This window comes from Sporothrix schenckii (assembly GCF_000961545.1).
Source record: "Sporothrix schenckii 1099-18 chromosome Unknown Cont47, whole genome shotgun sequence".
Classification (NCBI taxonomy): domain Eukaryota; kingdom Fungi; phylum Ascomycota; class Sordariomycetes; order Ophiostomatales; family Ophiostomataceae; genus Sporothrix; species Sporothrix schenckii.
Genome location: NW_015971148.1, coordinates 94,257 through 111,278, shown reverse-complemented (window position 1 = coordinate 111,278; position 17,022 = coordinate 94,257). Strand labels below are relative to the sequence as shown.

The 17,022-nt window shown below is 53.6% G+C and overlaps 6 protein-coding genes across 6 annotated transcripts; 4 read left to right on the top strand and 2 right to left on the bottom strand.

Moving 5' to 3' along the window:
• Positions 1–1,053: 1,053 nt before the first annotated feature.
• SPSK_03806 (uncharacterized protein) lies at positions 1,054–1,296 on the bottom strand (the record flags this gene model as incomplete). Its single annotated transcript, XM_016730639.1, has 1 exon — positions 1,054–1,296. The coding sequence occupies one exon, from the start codon at positions 1,294–1,296 to the stop codon at positions 1,054–1,056; it is 243 nt and encodes an 80-aa protein (XP_016584587.1).
• A 2,183-nt stretch (positions 1,297–3,479) lies between these two features.
• SPSK_03301 (uncharacterized protein) lies at positions 3,480–5,027 on the top strand (the record flags this gene model as incomplete). Its single annotated transcript, XM_016730139.1, has 1 exon — positions 3,480–5,027. One exon carries the CDS (start codon positions 3,480–3,482, stop codon positions 5,025–5,027), a length of 1,548 nt encoding a protein of 515 aa, XP_016584586.1.
• A 2,275-nt stretch (positions 5,028–7,302) lies between these two features.
• Positions 7,303–8,633, top strand: SPSK_03385 (cell cycle control protein (Cwf2); the record flags this gene model as incomplete). Its single annotated transcript, XM_016730223.1, has 2 exons — positions 7,303–7,562; positions 7,643–8,633. 2 exons carry the CDS (start codon positions 7,303–7,305, stop codon positions 8,631–8,633), a joined length of 1,251 nt encoding a protein of 416 aa, XP_016584585.1.
• Positions 8,634–8,747: 114 nt separating this feature from the next.
• On the bottom strand, positions 8,748–9,856 carry SPSK_03460 (uncharacterized protein; the record flags this gene model as incomplete). Its single annotated transcript, XM_016730298.1, has 2 exons — positions 8,748–9,160; positions 9,202–9,856. 2 exons carry the CDS (start codon positions 9,854–9,856, stop codon positions 8,748–8,750), a joined length of 1,068 nt encoding a protein of 355 aa, XP_016584584.1.
• Positions 9,857–11,143: 1,287 nt separating this feature from the next.
• SPSK_03493 (large subunit ribosomal protein L15) lies at positions 11,144–12,152 on the top strand (the record flags this gene model as incomplete). Its single annotated transcript, XM_016730331.1, has 2 exons — positions 11,144–11,502; positions 11,576–12,152. 2 exons carry the CDS (start codon positions 11,144–11,146, stop codon positions 12,150–12,152), a joined length of 936 nt encoding a protein of 311 aa, XP_016584583.1.
• A 692-nt stretch (positions 12,153–12,844) lies between these two features.
• Positions 12,845–15,612, top strand: SPSK_03036 (sorting nexin Mvp1; the record flags this gene model as incomplete). The annotated part of the gene is made up of 3 exons (XM_016729880.1): positions 12,845–13,427; positions 13,708–14,750; positions 14,809–15,612. The coding sequence occupies 3 exons, from the start codon at positions 12,845–12,847 to the stop codon at positions 15,610–15,612; spliced, it is 2,430 nt and encodes an 809-aa protein (XP_016584582.1).
• Positions 15,613–17,022: the final 1,410 nt, after the last annotated feature.

Sequence of the window (17,022 nt, the reverse complement as noted above, 5' to 3'; positions counted from 1 at the left end):
CTCGCGTTGATCGTTTACGTCTCCCGCTTCAATTTTCGTGCATATTCGAAAGACGATGCATTCTGGAGACCGCCTCAGGCCCCTCAAACTGCCTTGTATTATCATATCTAGGCTTCAAACTCTCATTTCGGGAGCGAATAGATTCTCAATAAAGCAAGCACCGCCGCGCTAATCAAAACGCGTGCGCGGCACTGCAATACGGTGTCTCATCCATATCCGTTAGCCGTACATCGCAGCCTACGTCGTAAACAATCTGGCTGCGGGCATCGGGATGGTACTTTTCCCTAGCGGAGTGTGGAGACCGAGCGAGACTTGGCTCACAAAACTCAGAACATCGAAGAGGCGGGCTGGACTGGAATTGCTCCCAAGACGACCACGGAGCCTTCCTATTTTTGGCTCGTTGTGTGTGTTGTGTGCGTGACGGTCAGAGAAGTAAGACAAAACGCAGCACTCCGTCCCAGTTTTACGTTCCAACCTTTTATTACTCACTTTGTCTCTTTGTCCCTTCTATTTACTCTGCGAGTTTGTCTGTCGGTCGGTTTGTTTGTTTGTTTGCTAGTTCGCCTCAGCTTTTGTCTCAGTTAGCCCGCGTCTCTTCATTTATTCTAAATTCGTCTCTGCCTTGAAGCATTGCTGACATTGACGCAGCCTGTCTTCGCCCATCTCCCTTTGTTTAACGCCATGCCTCTGATATGCATCTGATATTTCCATATAATATTTTCCGCTGGACCGTCGTCCTCCTTCCATTTTCGACAAAATAATGGGGCCAGACAAGATGCAACGAAGCATAGCGGACCAAATTTTTTCTTTTTTGCGCATTCTGCTCAGCAAAACTAGACACAGATTTTGCTTTTTCGTGTCTTGTTTTCGCTCGAGCTTCTAGCCCCATTTTCCTCCACCTTCCCCATATTTGCTATTTCAATTTGTACTATTCCGGTGTAGTTTGTCGCCATGGTTCTTTTCTGTCTGTTCCTGCCCCCTTTTTTGAGTCGATTCCCACTTCTCGTTGGCCTTACATGCACCTCTATCATGAGACGACCGCTTCTGGCAACTCTACAACGTGACCGTCGCATACACAAAGTCTGTCCAAGTCTCCCAGATGGCTGATAGGTTGACAAACGTCCATTGTTCCCTGGCGAGCCTGGCAATGACGACCTGGTATGGCACTGTCTTGCCGTTGTGTTGGGATCTCCGTTGCGCACTGCCTCTCCCATTGGCCAGCTCGCCCGTGGCCTCCTTATTTGGAAATCCTCCATGATCAGCATCAATGAATATTTTTCTGGCTCGCCCTTTCATTTTGTTCTGCAGCCCACTTAGCTGGGTCGGCGCACTTTGCCACCCCCCCGTGCACAGTCCAATACTGTGCGTCACATATTGGGCACTGTGTGTAAAACGCCTTTCGTCGTTGTAGCACGAGAAGAATCGTGAGGGCTCATCAGTGTCGTCAATCATTTAACATGGACAACATATACATCGTCCTTGATCTAGCTGCGTGCCACGATGTGTAATGGGTGTCTCATACACAAATGCTGTGCGAGGTGTGTCGAGTCATCTGCCTGCAAAGACTGCCCCTGCAGCAATTAAAAGCGCTGCACAAATGGGCCTGGCGCCAATGTGGCCTTCCCGCAGCCGCGCTGAGGAAGAATGCTTTTCCAATATACAAAGCATTGTACGCCCGTACGCGGTACATATTCCGTTAGAACATTCTGTATTCTCGCTCCGTTTTCAAATGCAAACCGATGCCTGCGTTGTGTCATCCGATATCTGGCCTAATGTCCATACAACAAACGCTCTAACGCACGCCGATACGTCCAGTGTCCCCGCCTACGGGCTTCGGTGGATCTCCTAAATTCGACCTCAATGGTATATCCCTTTCCTGTAGCGGCCCGGGCAGCTCTCCCTTCCCAGAAACACTTGAAAACAAAGAGAGATACGACGTTCCAGAGAGAGTATGTTGGAGATATAAATCGTATTCGTAGGTACAAATACGGAGTCAGACGCGGCTCGCTCAAGTCCGCACGGGTGCGTACTCATCTGGATCGCCAACAAAACCGCCACATTCGGAGTGATCTCAAGGACCTTTTTACACAGTAAGCGTGCCTCTGCCTCATACCGACGCAAACAATTACGGAGTACGGAGTACGGATTCAGCTGCTGCGCCGGCATTGATACGCTCACCCCCGCTCCTTCGCACTGTGATCCACGTCCTATTGCCTCCTGTATTTGCAGCGACTTGAGCGACACCACCGGCATATATTGCACTACAACGTACTCGGTACTTCAGGCATGCCCCTATTTCAGACCCTGTCGAGCCTCCTCGTCGTTTCCCACACTCGCACAGATTTGAATTTGAATGCAACCCTGCTGTCGCTGCATTGCGCATCCTCATCAGCGGCCTAGCCATAGTTTTCTTGCAACGTACAATGCAGGGAGGCAGGACGCAGGCTCGCAGGGAAAAGAAGTGGCTGACGCGAAACTTGGCATATGAAGACAGCCTCCAAAATGGAGACTTGAGTCGCGCTTCTCCTGCACCACCAAGTTGCTCGCCCGTGTTCCTCCGTCCCGATTCGCGGAACCTGTGGTCCATGTGTACTTGTGCAAATCGTCTTGAACACCGACCAGCAGTCAAAACAACTGGCTGGCGATGACAGTTGACGGTGCGCACGACACGAAACATGACTAGAACCACGAACGAGGAACTATTCAGCACAAAACTGTATCTTACTTTGATTTTAGCTAGCCACTCTGTGTTTCTTCTTCCAGCTGCGATTGCAGCACCGCAACTCGCTGGATTATCACATGCACTTTTTGTTTGCTAGCCAGCCATGCAGAAGTGTTGCCAGTGAACAAGTGGCTTGATATCCATCGCCATCAAAGCAAGTAGATCGATCTGTCACCGGGTGCGGAGAAGGTACTTGACATACTCTGCATGTTGCAAGTCCATACTGGCGTCATACAGTGAGCGACAGAAAGCACAAGACTGCAGAACCCCCAAAGCACACGACAAAAAACTTGTCGCGCCGACTACAGGCGGGCTGTCCCATTTTACAGTCGCTTGTGAATCCCCACACCCCATTGCGCTCACCTCTAGTTTCTTTCAACCTCCTACCTCTTTTCTCCTCTCTCCATCTCACTTTCCTCACCTTGCCCCCTTTCCGTTTGGAACTTGTTCAACTTTTTCTTTCTTCTTTCGCTCTTTCTTGTTTCGTTGTTTGGGCCCTTGCCTTCATGCCGGCAACGCTTCTTTCCTCTTTCCTTTGCCCCTTTGCTTCTTAGCCCCTAATCTAATTTTTTCGCCTGTCCTTAATCAACAGCAGCAGGCTCTTTACGCCGTCTTCCTCCGACCTTCTCCTCCACAACCAACCCAACCCAGCGACCACCATCGCCATCTGGTGCTTCTACTCCCCTACCCTCGACTATCGTTTCGAACTGGACAGCAGTTTCTTGGTTCTTTCTTTTTACCCCAATACAAAGCTACAATGACGAGCAGCGGGCTGCTCGACGGCGGCAACGCTCCGGCCGAAACCCACGAGCTTCCCGTCTGGCGCGACGGCGCGTGGTCCAACGAAAAGCCGAATGCCCGCCCTATGCGGCGCTTTCTGCGGTCGTTCTGGAACGCCTGCCGCCTGGCCGACGAGGACGGCGAGAAGAAGCCACTCCGTCCGACAGCCTACCTCGACGGCCTGCGTGGCTTTGCTGCCTTTTTGGTGTATATTCATCATAATGAGCTCTGGGCTCACGCGGCCAGTCCTAACGGCGACAACGAGACGTTTGAGAACGCCTTTGGCTTCAAGGATCGCTACCACTTTGCGACGCTGCCGTTTGTCCGCAACTTCTTCACCGGCGGCCACATAGCGGTGGCGCTCTTCTATGTCATATCGGGATACGTGCTGTGCGCCAAGGGCCTCTCCCTGATCGTGGCCGGCGAGCACATGAAACTGCTGGACAGCCTGGCCTCATCCGTCTTCCGCCGCTGGTTCCGTCTTTACATTCCTATTTTTATTACGACGTTCCTCTACGTCACCTCATGGCACATCTTCGGCCACTATTGGGTCTCCAACTCGACTCAACACGCCACCATCGGCGAGGAGTGGTGGGAGTGGTACGTCGAGCTGAAGAATTTCACGTTCCTCTTTAAAGAAGGTAGCATCTGGGTTACGATGAATACCCACTTGTGGTCAATTCCGTTTGAGATGCGCGGCTCCATGATATGTTTCTTGTTGATGCTCGCCACCTACCGAACGACACACTTTGCCCGCCATGTCATCATCCTCGGCCTCATGTTTTACTTCCTCTACATTGTCGACGGTTACTACTGTTGCATGTTTATGGTTGGCATCTACTTATGTTATCTGGACATCCTGGCGAAGCGCAACGACCCCGGCTTCCCTGCGATTCTCCACAAGCTACAGCCGTACAAGACTTTTATTGTCTACACGCTCTTCGTCATCGGCATGTTCCTGGCCGGCGTGCCGTCGCAGAAAAACGACCTTATGCTTCTCCGCTCCAACCCTGGCTGGTACTACCTGTCGTTCCTGAAACCGCAGGCTGTCTTTGATCCCAAGTGGTTTTACCTCGTCTTTGCTGCCGGCATGATTGTCGGCACCACCCCGCACATCCCTGTGGTGAAGCGTTTCTTCGAGTCCTCCTTCTGCCAGTACCTGGGTCGTATCTCGTACTCCCTGTACCTGGTACACGGACCGGTGCTCGCGTCCATTGGTGACCGCGCCTACGCCATGACCGGATGGTACCGTGTTGTGGAGGACCACGATAAGATGCTGGAGTGGTGGATCAACCGCTTCCAGCTTCCCAAGACGGGTCCCATGGGTCTGGAACTCAACTTTTTGGCTCCCCAGATTATCATTTTCCCTGCGACGTTCATCTTGGCCAACTTGGTCACCAAATACGTTGACGAGCCCGCAGTCCGCTGGCCGGCCAAGTTCTACAAGTGGGCTCTTGGCGGCGACACAACGCCCTCCCAGCCGACTGCAGCACGGCGGCCGGAAGACCCACAGCGTCTGGAGTAGGAAAGGACGCAGTCTAGTGTCTATTCTTTCTTAGGCAGTCATTTCCCTGTTGAGGGGGAAGCAGGCGAGCATGGTTAGTCTTTCTCGTTCATACGACCCCATTTCGCGCCTCCGCTCACTTTCCACTTGCACTTTACACTTTCATGTGCATAATTAGGGGTTCCTGGTCAACGTCCTTTTTCCTTTTTTTCCTGGCCCTCTCATTTTCAAAATTTTGCTTCTACTTTTGGTTCCTTTGTCGGCACCAATACAAGAATATCTGAATACGGGAATACCAGTTTGTTTTTGTTTTTTTTGTTTTTAATGTCTTTTCTGTGAGCTTGGGAGGGGTTTGGTTTTTCTATGTTGTTTCCACCCAGGCTTTGATACGCCGATTTATGTATTTGGTGCGGCTCTGCGACGTAAGTCTTGGTCTTCTTGTACAAGCTTTTCAAGTATAACGGTTACTCCATTGCCAGGCGTTAGGTCGTTCGTTTACTCTTTTTGACCGACTTGCACTGTTTTCACGTTTGGTGTCTGGCTCGGTATAAATTTTTTTCGTTCTCGCTCTTTCTTTGGATAATTTTTGTCAGTTAATTACAACTAGAGAAAAAAATCATAAATGTAAAACTACGTTTGCACATCTTCTATCCAGGCGCGTTGGTACCATCAAGGCCAGAATGTTCCACCGCAAAAGCATGCGGTCACCTTGTCGGAAGAAAGTCAAGTTTGCTTCTGCTCACGATCGTGCCGATCGCTCATTTACCAGACGCCAGACGGTTCTGGCCAGGCCTTGTCTAGAACAGAATATTCCACTAGCCGGAAAAGACTGTGGACAACATAGGAGAGCACAAGCAAAACAGCAAAACGACGCAACAAAACAACAACAGAAATCTTGGAAGATAGTCGGCGAGAAGACAAAAATGGATAAAGTCACAAGCAACAAAGACCACTTCAACTTTGCGCACACCCCTTCTTCCAGGTTCATTGCCTCGTTTGGCCACCAAACCGAGGACATCACAGCTTCGTCGGCTTGTGCCGTTGTTGTACTGCATGATTTCTACGATGCATCGTCGGCCAGGTTTCCAGTTCTAGATGACCATCTCAAAGCACCCGCCAAGTTTTCCCCGTACTTTTTGCTACCCCATACCCATCAAAAAATAAATTGCTCCAAATGGAAAGCTAACCCAACCTGCTAACCAGAAAAATAATAGGAGATAGTCGTCTTGTCTTGTCTCCTCAGTCGTTTGCCCCGGCCTCCAAACACCGCTAGCCTATCTGATTGCAGGAACATGGCGCCTTTTCGATTTTGCTGCACCTCGTCGTCTTGATCTGGTTGTCTTCTTTTTTAGGCTGCTTTAGCTGCTTAATCCCCCTATTTCCCCTTGTTCGCCTCAACTTTGCGGCTCATTCCTCGGCATGCGTGACTGTCACAAGCCAATTTTGCAGTCCTCTCCTCTTTTGTCCCCCACAGAATGCGGAGTAAAGGTGGGAATCAAGGCGCCGAGCACGACCAACAAATCGATGCCGGGGAAGCAACAAACGTACGGAAAGCTGCTCGTGAAAGCCCCTTTTCGCTTTGTGTGTGAAATCTTCCTCTCGTCCAGTCAAAACTCAGGAGGGGGCGTTTGTCGTGTTAGGGACGACAAGTAGACGCGCAAAGCGACAAAAGGACAGAAAGACGTGGGTGCGAAGAAGCTGCCATAGATGTGACGACGAGAGCTGAGTAACAGACCCTTGATAACCAACAGACTACGTGAACAGCGTGGAAGTGGAAACGAGACACACGACGTCGACTGGTGACACAGCCAAATCCACACGTCATGATGTCGGCCAGACACTTTGGCGCCAAGTCATGGCCGTTCTGGCGTAACTTCCGAAAACAGCACTTACAAAAATCCTTTTTGCTGATTGACTACTCCTGGGCCCTGTGCAGCTATGGTGATGCTACCCCAAGAACTTAGTTGAAATGCCCTATTTAACGCACTGCAATATTTCGCAGTCACTGTAAAAGGGTCCAATAGCAATGAGACCAAATGGTTTTCAGGGCACAACCAGTATGTCGTAGGTGCTATTTAAAAAAAATTTGATCACGTGCTCAATCATTCGATAAGTGGCGATAAGAAATTTGGCGGTGTGAGGCGGCAATTTCTGTTTGAGGCGCGACAGGAGGTTACCATCTCAATGTACACGCAACATCATCACGAAGAATGGAATAGGCGACCGCGCATCATACCAAATTGAAAGCGTATTTTTTTTACTTTAGTTTCATCTTGATATCATATACATCACAGGCATGGCTGATGTTTCCAGCGAAGCCGCGTCAGCGCCGGCGCCGACAGCGACGGGGTCTCGGTCTCCAGAGACAGACTTCCCAACCGACACAGCGACAGCACTTGCGAAGACAACATCAGCAGAAGGGCCAGAACCGACAACAGCAGTAGAACCAACAAAAGGACGCAAAATAATCCGGAGGAAACGGAGGCCTGCTCGTCCACAGGTCGACCCAGCGACGTTCCGTACCGAGCCACCACCACAGACTGGCGTGACCTTCAAGTAGGTCCTCCCCCCCTCCCCCACGCCCCCAACACCCTTGTCTTTAACTTCATTTATGAGGACATGCTCTAACAAAACAGCATCTGGTACAACAAGTGGAGTGGCGGCGACCGGGAAAGCGGTGCAGCCAGCTCGACGGCCGCCAAGGGCCGGTGCAACGTGGCCAAGGACTCGGGCTACACCCTCGCCGACAACATTTCGGGTTCCTACTTTTGCCTCTTTTTTGCGCGCGGCCTCTGCCCCAAGGGAAGCGACTGCCCCTACCTTCACCGCCTCCCCACCGTCACCGACATCTTCAACCCCAACGTCGACTGTTTTGGCCGCGACAAGTTTTCCGACTACCGCGACGACATGGGCGGCGTCGGCTCCTTTTTGCGGCCTAACCGCACGATCTACATTGGCCGCATCCATGTGTCCGACGACATTGAAGAGGTCGTCGCCCGCCATTTTGCTGAGTGGGGGCAGATTGAGCGCACGCGCGTCCTCAACACACGCGGTGTTGCGTTCGTCACCTACACCAACGAGGCCAACGCCCAGTTCGCCAAGGAGGCCATGGCCCACCAGTCGCTCGACCACGAAGAGATTCTCAATGTGCGCTGGGCCACGGTCGACCCCAACCCCATGGCGCAGGCGCGCGAGGCCCGGCGCGTCGAGGAGCAGGCGGCCGCGGCCATTCGCGCGATCCTGCCAGCAGACTACATTGCCGAGCTCGAGGGCCGGGACCCGAATGCGTCCAAGCGGCGTCGTATCGAGGGCGGATTCGGGTTGCAAGGGTACGAGGCGCCGGACGCGGTGTGGTTCGCACGGGAGCGGGCGGACAGGGAAGGCAGGGACGGTGGGGAGGCCCATACGCGTAATGGCCAAGCGCAAGGAGAGCAGCCACAAGGACAGCAGCTGGAGGCAGCACCAGAAGAGCCGCCAGCAGCGCGCGGTGTCCTCTCCAGTGCCACATTAGCGGCTCTGGCACGACAGCGGGAACGCTCGAGCGGGCTGGTAATCAAGACTGCCAAGGAGGCGAAGCCGGCGGCCGCATTAGTCGACTATGGCAGTGACAGCGACGATGACGAGTGAACATGAGCATTTTCTCTTTGTTATGTTTTCCTTTTCTAATTATTGTACTCCAGAAACTTAAGCAGCGCGATTATTAAATATCAGCAGCCCTCCTTGGATGAGCTTCCATTCATATCAACTTCTCTTGCTCCCACGATTCCCCATCGCCCTTACACCGCTGACTACCTCTGTGTCGGCAACAATGCTGCCCGAGATGTGCTGCCAGTGCTTGTGCCGTTCGTCCAGAGCGGTGTCGTGGTGGTGTTGTGCCAGCTGCTGGCAGTCTGCGTCGAGGTGACCCAGGAAATGCTCCTGCTCTTGGTTGTGGCCGTCCGAGTCGGATGGCTCCTCGTCGCCGTTGTCGAGTTGCCAAATGGGGGGGCCTTTCCAGCTGTCGTTACTGTTGTTGTTGCGGCTGTCGTGTTGGCAGATGCCGTGGTTGTCCATGCCGTTGAGTTTGTCGCTACGGTAGTCGCCTGTGTTGTCGTCTTGGGCTTTGGAAAGAATGTCGTCGAGCCCGTGGTGACATGGCACGAACGCCACGCCCACTGAAGATGCTGAACGACGGCAGGCCGGGCAGAGATCTCACCATGGCCGTCATCGACGAGGCCACCGAAGGCCGCATAGCCATTTGTTGAGTTGGTCTGAACATGCACTCCGAAGCGGAATCTGAGAGCGAGGTTACCGAGCTCGGCTCCGTCTGAGCAGCCCGACCAGACTGGTACGCTGGAAAAGTCCAACAGCGCTCCCATTGCACTTGCTTCGTCCATTGTCCGGCTGTTGGTCAGCGACACATTGCGCTCGGCTGGCGCAGGTGCCGCCGTTCTGTGCCCAGTTCCAGAAGCTCCAGCGGTTGGTGCCCATGACACGCTTGCCGCCGCCGAGATGGAGCTCCCACTGCTTAGCGCCGCATAGCCGCGGATGGACACTGTCTCGAGTGCCAATTGCCAACCAGGTGAGGTGTTTGAAAATGTGGCATGGAGTGTGCAGTCTGACTCGGATGGCAGTCCTCCTGGACCGGGCTTCGCAGTGGCTTCAAGATTCAAGTCGTGCAAACTGACGGTCCAGTCGGACCAGCTGGCCGGGCTCCAAGTTGCGTTGGCCGTTCCTTGCGAACAGCCAGCGCCCGAGAACACCAGGTTGTTGACCTGTGGCAAGATTGGAGGGTCCATGGAGATTCCGTCATGTTGGGCAGCCTGCACGGCAACGCCCAGGAGGGTGACGAAAAGGGCTTGATTCAACATTTCCAAATCAACTGTACTGTCTTGTAGCTGCAAGGAGAACTGTGGCTTGGTTAGTCGTTGATCGCAGGGAAGGGGATACGCAGGCTTCATATAAGTCACTGCAAGGCATATCAGAAGGGGCCGCACGTCGGCTTCTCTTCGTTAAAACAGCAAGCCGCCCTTGGAATAAGCAGACAACAGCGCTGGTGTTTATTGCATGACGTCGAAATAAGGAGGTCCTTCTCAATTACATCCCGATATTCCGAACGTTTGGTAACGACAGAAGCTCGATCTCAAGGACTCAATTATCCAGATGAGGACAAACGATGAGGCTGTATGTGAAGGTATTGACAAAAGCACTATGCCGTCTCGGAGTAAAAGTGGTACATGTGCTTAGGTATTGTTAAAGACAGGCTTCAAGATCATTTTTTTTTCTTTTTTTCTTTAATATTTTGAATATGTAATAGCTCAGTTTTCGGTGAATTATTTCGTGTTTTCTTATTGAACTTGTTTTGGTAGGGGGTTTTTAATACAAAATAAAAAGGCCTATTATATCGGTTTTCTCTTCCAAAAAATAATCATAAAATTAACGTTTCACCCAGACGTATGATGCTTCATCTCCCAGCGGAAAAGACTTCTATAAACGTCCTAAGGAACTTACAATAGAGCTCAGTCGCAGGCCTTCCTTCCCAAAGTATGTGATAATTGAGGCTGTAGAGGCCCATTTACCCCCGAGATATCCGCACAAAGAATGCCAAGGACCTTACAACGGCCCGGGAGAAAAAGAATACTGCCGGCGGCTCTTCCAAGGCGGAGAAAAGGCAAGGAAGGGATACCAAGGCAAGCAAAACAGGAACAAATACATTAAATCAGATTGGCGAGTCCACTGACATAGGTAAACTTCTGAAGTAGGAGAGCCGCCAAAAGGAAAACGAATACGAGACATTTCAGGAATTCACAAGAATAGCATAACCGAAGCATGTCTCTCAGTTTACATAGCACGGGCCTTTTAGATCATGATCCAACCGTGTCACCAGGTAGGACCAAAGGTGGCTGAACGACAAAGATGAGATGGCCGCTGCAAACCTGGCCCCGGCTGTTGCCGTTGTGCTGGTGCACTAACGCTTCCTAAACCTAGCACTTCTGGTTAAAGTAGTCACGTGCATCACCTGGCTTGCGGTATCGACCAATAAAATGCGTCAATCAGGTTTAGCCCAAGAATTTTTTCGAGGGATCAAAGAGTTCATTAAGGTCTGACAATTCTCGAGCGCAGGAGTCGACAACCGCACCGGCGACACAACCGACTCGATGGCAACACGAACGGCACTTTCGGGCGTCGCAGCTTGCTGTCAGGCGGCCGCCGTCGCCGCCCGGCTTGCGCGGCCTACCTCATCGATAACATCAACCACCTCCAGGTCACCGCTGGTGCCTCTTTTTGCGGCATTGACGATCCAGACACGCGACGCTAGCATCTTGGCCAGCCTACGGGACAACAAGGGCGCGCACCAGAAGCGCATCCGTGTCGGCCGCGGTCCCTCGTCGGGCAAGGGTAAGACGTCCGGCCGTGGTCACAAGGGCCAGGGCCAGCACGGCAAGGTCAAGCCGTGGTTCCAGGGCGGCCAGACGCCGCTGATCCGGACGTGGGGCAAGAAGGGCTTTGTGAACCAGTGCGTACAACCTGCGAGGGAGATGTTGCGGTGGTATGACTCTTTTTATTTGACCTCACACTGACAACTGCAGCCGCGCCGACGTCATGTCCGAAGTCAACCTCGATCGCCTCCAGGCCTTTATCGACGCCGGCCGCATCGACGCCACCAAACCGATTACACCGCGCGAGTTGATCGAGTCGGGCCTTGTTGGCAAGGTCCGTGACGGCATCAAGATCCTCGCCCGTGGCAAAGAGGACCTCCGCACGCCCGTCGACCTGCTGGTGTCGCGTGCGTCGGCCGGCGCCATCGACGCCATCGAGGCCGTAGGAGGCAAGATTGTCACGCGCTATTTTACGAAACAGTCGATCAAATGGCTGCTTGAGGGAAAGAGCGTCATATCGAGTACACCCATGGCCACGGGCCCTGAGCACGTCGAGGCTGCCGTGGCCAAGTTGCGCGCGGCGCCGCATCTGCGCCGGCTACCGGATCCCACAAGCCGTTGGGACATTGAGTACTACCGCGACCCGGCTCACCGTGGTTACCTGAGCGACCAGCTGAAGCCTGGTGAGTCGCCGAGTTTGTACTTTAAGGTGCCTGGCGTGCAGCGGATTGTGCGGCCGGGCGGCAAGGTCATTATCCAGAAGAAGGAGGAAGATGTGCTGTTCTAGAGACACTGCATTTGACATGTACTTGTACGATATGATAATCTATACAAAAGCCTCTTGTTACACTATTCTTGAACCACATACGTCGTGTAGTGGTTGCTGGCTGAGTGTTGTGATTCTGTATTTTGTTATCTTTTTCTGGGGTCGAGTTGCCGCATGTAACTTAGGTGCCCTTTCGATTACGGCGGTTACAGGCCCCTGCGACGACCCCATTAGAGCTTGTCGCAGCGTTGGCCTCCAGTGTCAAGAATCTGCCCCTCTGATTGGCCAACTGTCACTGACACCACTCCGTCTCCACTTTGTAGCACCTGCCCGCAATCTGCAGGAAGGAGCTCTCCGACGCCTCTTTCCAAAGCCATTCGTGATCCATTTCCTGAGCCTTGACCAGACTCGAACGTTTCCCACGACTTGCCACTAGTCACTATCTTTTGCTCGTATTTTTTCACGGACCTTTCTTCCTCGGGATTATTTGTGTGCTCCCCGATTGTATTTGGCTGTATCGGCGTTGTGCCGCATCTGCGCGTTCTCACTTGTCTATTCGTCGTCGTCGTCATTGTCATCACCTCTCACTGTCCATTCACTCTCTCAACAGCAACCAACAGCGATCGACCACGATAGCCCTACCATACGACGTACAGGCGTTCGACCTTTACCATCCGATCCACTGCTTGCCGTTTCCCTCCCCAACGGCCACTATGTCGCTCTTCGGCACCTCGCCCCCGGACGAAAACGTCAACCCGTCGATGCACTCCTCATTTGCCCGCTCGCGCCACGGCCTTTTTGACGACGAAGGTGGCATCAGCCGCACGAACTCGGACCACCTTTTTGACGCCGAGGACGAAGACGACGACGATACGACGACCAAGAATGCCGATAAAAGCCACGACGCACCATCACCGTGGGACATGCCGTCACCGCGCAAAAAGAAAACTCGCGCAGAGCTGTTGCGCGGCCTGCTGCCCGCTTCCGACGTCCCTGACGCCTACCACAACGCCTTTGAGGTCGCCGTACACGACGATGACAATGGCAATTCGTCTTCCAAAAGCATTGTGTCTGCCGGCGGCGTGGCCCGCACATTGGCCGCTTCCAAGCTCGACGCCGACAGCCAGACTGCCATTATGAACGTCATTGCACCGGGCGGCAGCAACACCACCGACGACGACGGCAACAGCACCATTGCTCTGGGACGCAACGAGTTCAACGTGCTGCTGGCCCTGATCGGGCTTGCCCAGGAAGGCGAGGTGATTAGTCTCGACGGCGTAGACGAGCGCCGGCGAAGTGAGTCCTTTCTCTACAAGTTTTGACTTTGTCATTTGCCATTTTTTCCCCCTTCCCCTTTTTCGTTTTTTTTTTCCGTTTTCAATCCTGTTGCCAGTATCCAGCCATGGCGCACCTCGTTGCGTATTATCTTATCCCACTACATTGCCCATATGTATTGTTGATTGCGCTGGGCGTCTGTTGCTGTGGTGGCGAATCAAAGGCGAACGCGCGATTTGGTGGGTCTACGTTGCACATGGAATTATCACATAGAGCTAACCCAGGTCGCCTTGTCAAACAGATCTTCCCCGTCCTACTCTAACTGGCTTTGCCCCTACGTCCCAGTCCCAGACCGATTCCTCTCCCTTCCGACCGACCCCCAAAGCAGCAGCACCGCCGCCCCAATCGTCCTACCAGCCGCCATCTGCCTTTCCTCAGCTGAAACCGGCGTCAGACATTCGCCAGGCTCCGATGGACTACGGCTCCGACGATCCGTGGAGCTCGCCCGATCTGCATAAAGACCACCACCATCCCGATATTGCACCGGCCGCGAGGGTCAGCACAGGTGACGATGCCTCAACAGTGACCGGCGGTGCCGATGCTGGTGCCGATGCTGGTGCCGACGCAGGTGCCGACGCAACCACACGCTCCGATCCCAACGCCAATGGCAATGGGATTTTTGCTTCGAGCCCCAGCAACGCCCTCCCGATAAGAACGACATCCAACTTCACAACGACGCCCGAGGCGACCGTCATCGGCGGTGGCAGTACGGCCGACGCGCAGCCCAACATTACCAGTGGAAACGCACGGAACTCGGGATCAGGTTGGGACATGTACAACGGCGGCGGCAGCCCAGCCGTCGGTAACCTTGGCGGCGGCTTTGGCGAGCTGCCGACTGGTAATGACAACGGCGGTCTCGGCGCTAATGGGAACTCTACTGTGCGCGGCGGTGCACCCCCTTCCCGGACCATTGGCAACATTGGTGGCCGCACGGGCAGCGCAATTGAAGAAAACGTTCTCGTCACGCTGATGCCAGAGAAAGAGGGTCTGTTCATGTTCCAACACCACAACTACGAAGTTTCCAGCACCCGTCGCGGTAGCAAGGTTGTGCGCCGCTACAGCGACTTCGTGTGGTTGTTGGAATGTCTGCACAAGCGGTACCCATACCGCGTACTGCCGCTCCTGCCGCCGAAGCGCGTCGCAGTCAATGGCAATCATTTGTCGAACGACGGTGCCTTTATCGAGAAGCGCAGGCGCGGCCTGGCACGCTTCCTCAATGCTCTGACACGGCATCCTGTGCTCAGCACGGAGCAGCTCGTCGTCATGTTCCTGACTGTTCCTACGGTATGTCCACCACCACATCGTTTATTTGAGTTCATGTTTCTGTCTCTAACAACAGCAGGAACTCTCTGTGTGGCGTAAACAGGCGACAATTTCTGTGCAGGACGAGTTTGCCGGCCGCCCCCTGCCGCCCGGCTTGGAGGAGTCGCTGTCCCCCTCCCTCAATGAGCTCTTCGACCGCACACGGTCGGGCGTGCGCCGCTCGGCTGAGCTGTACATTACGACCTGCAACATTATGGATCGCCTGGTCAAGCGCAGCGAGGGCGTGGCCAACGACCACGCCCGCATGGCCGTGTCCCTGCAGTCGCTGACCGAGGCCAGCGCCGACGTCTATGCCACCGACACCAACCTCGTGCCTCTTCTCAACGACGGTCTCGTCGCCATGAGCAAGCACCTGCGCACGGGCCAGACACTCATGGAGGACGAGTCGCGCGCCTGGGATGCCGGCGTGCTGGAAGACCTCAAGCGGCAGCGCGATGCCTTGGTGGGCCTCCGCGACCTCTTTGACCGTCGCGAGCGTAACGACCGCGACACCATCCCCATGCTTGAGCGCCGCATCCAAAAGAACGAGTCCAAGCTGGCGACCCTGCGCGCCAAACCCGAGGGCCTTGTGAAGCCTGGTGAGATTGAAAAGGTCATCGACGCCATCATCAAGGACAAGGAGACCATTGTCCAGCAGCACAACCGCTCCGTCTTCGTCAAGGAGTGCCTGCGCGACGAACTTCTCTATTTTCAGGCCACCCAGTACCACATCTCGCGCTGGAACCAGGACTGGGCACAGGAGCGCGTCAAGTACTCGGAGATGCTGGCCGACAACTGGCGGCGCTTGCTTGATGAGCTGGACGGTATGCCGTTGGGCGAGTGACAGAGCAGGGGAAGGGAGTATATTCAGTCTCTTATCAATGCTCTTGTCTACTTTTCTTTCTATCGTCATCGTTCAGCGTTGTTTTGCTCCGAGGCGAGGTTGTTCTCCCGTCTCTTTCACACACCGATCGACTTTTTCAATACCCTTCGGCCGATGTTTTGTCTTTATGTTCTGTTAGTTGTTTCTTTTTTTAATTTCTCTGCGATCTCTTGCTATGCCTTGTCTCACTTTCTGGCGTACTGTATTTTACCTGTGTTTATATGTATCAAAGCATCCTAGGTGCAACATAGAGCCAGTGTGAATCGTTTGGCATTGACGATTGTAATTTGACATTACAATGACGTACGATCTGTATTTTTTCGGCCTGCATGGTTGAAGTATTTTGAATTCCGTCACGTGCATCTGTCAATTGTTGTTGTGATTTGTCGCAATATGCCTTCCGTCCAGGCCATGAGCCAGACCCGTCCAGACCCCGCCATTTGGGCATGCTGCGCTGGGAATGTGCGCGGCCCACCAACCCCAGCCGTTCACTTCTTTCGTCACCCCCGCTTGACGACAAAAAAGCCGGCGTTAATAAAGAGGAGAGGGAAAGAACCAGAGACCCAGAAAGCACCGACAGTCACTCTTTCCCTACACGGAACCTATTTTGGTAAAACCTCACAGGGAAAGAACTGGTCACGACGCCTTGCCATTTTACCATTTCCATTCACACCTCGCTTGCCCTTCTTTGCATCCCTCTGCTAGTCTCCCGGCGTACTTTGTTTCTCCCAGCATCCTGGGACGACACAACGCGCCTGCATCCACAACACACGACTGGTGCCCGTCTTCCACCGGAGGAGAGAGCCTTTACATGCCCGCAACACATGGTGTACGGGTCGTACCCAGCAGTACGCAGCAGGACCACCGTATCAAGCAAGGGCCGCAAGTGCCGTACACGACACCGCTCGAGAAACGACGTTCCCTTCGCCTCTCCTTGAACGGTTGAAGCAACAGAGACGTATCGAGAAACTGCTTCAGCTCATAGTGGCAGACACGACCTTGCCCTGCCCTACCATCTGCCTACAACGGAAACTACCGGCTTGGTTCTTCGATAGCCCCGACTTTTATTAGCCCCTGTCCACAAGCAGCATATACACCCAGCAGTGTCGCAACATTTCGGTTCATTCACCCGCCACTTCGATAGTTCCTCGAGATCTCCGTAACACGCGTTTCTCGACGGAGACGCTACGAATCTGTTTTCATTTCTTGTGCTCCTTGTCCCGCCTCATCCTCAACACACACGTGCGGACTCCAGACATTCGGACTTTGTTCGACACAGGGCAGAACTTGTGGAAAATTGTCGAGACAATCGCAACAAACGGAGGCAGTCTTCTGCTGTCGAGACGGGCGACACCGGCCATACACACATAT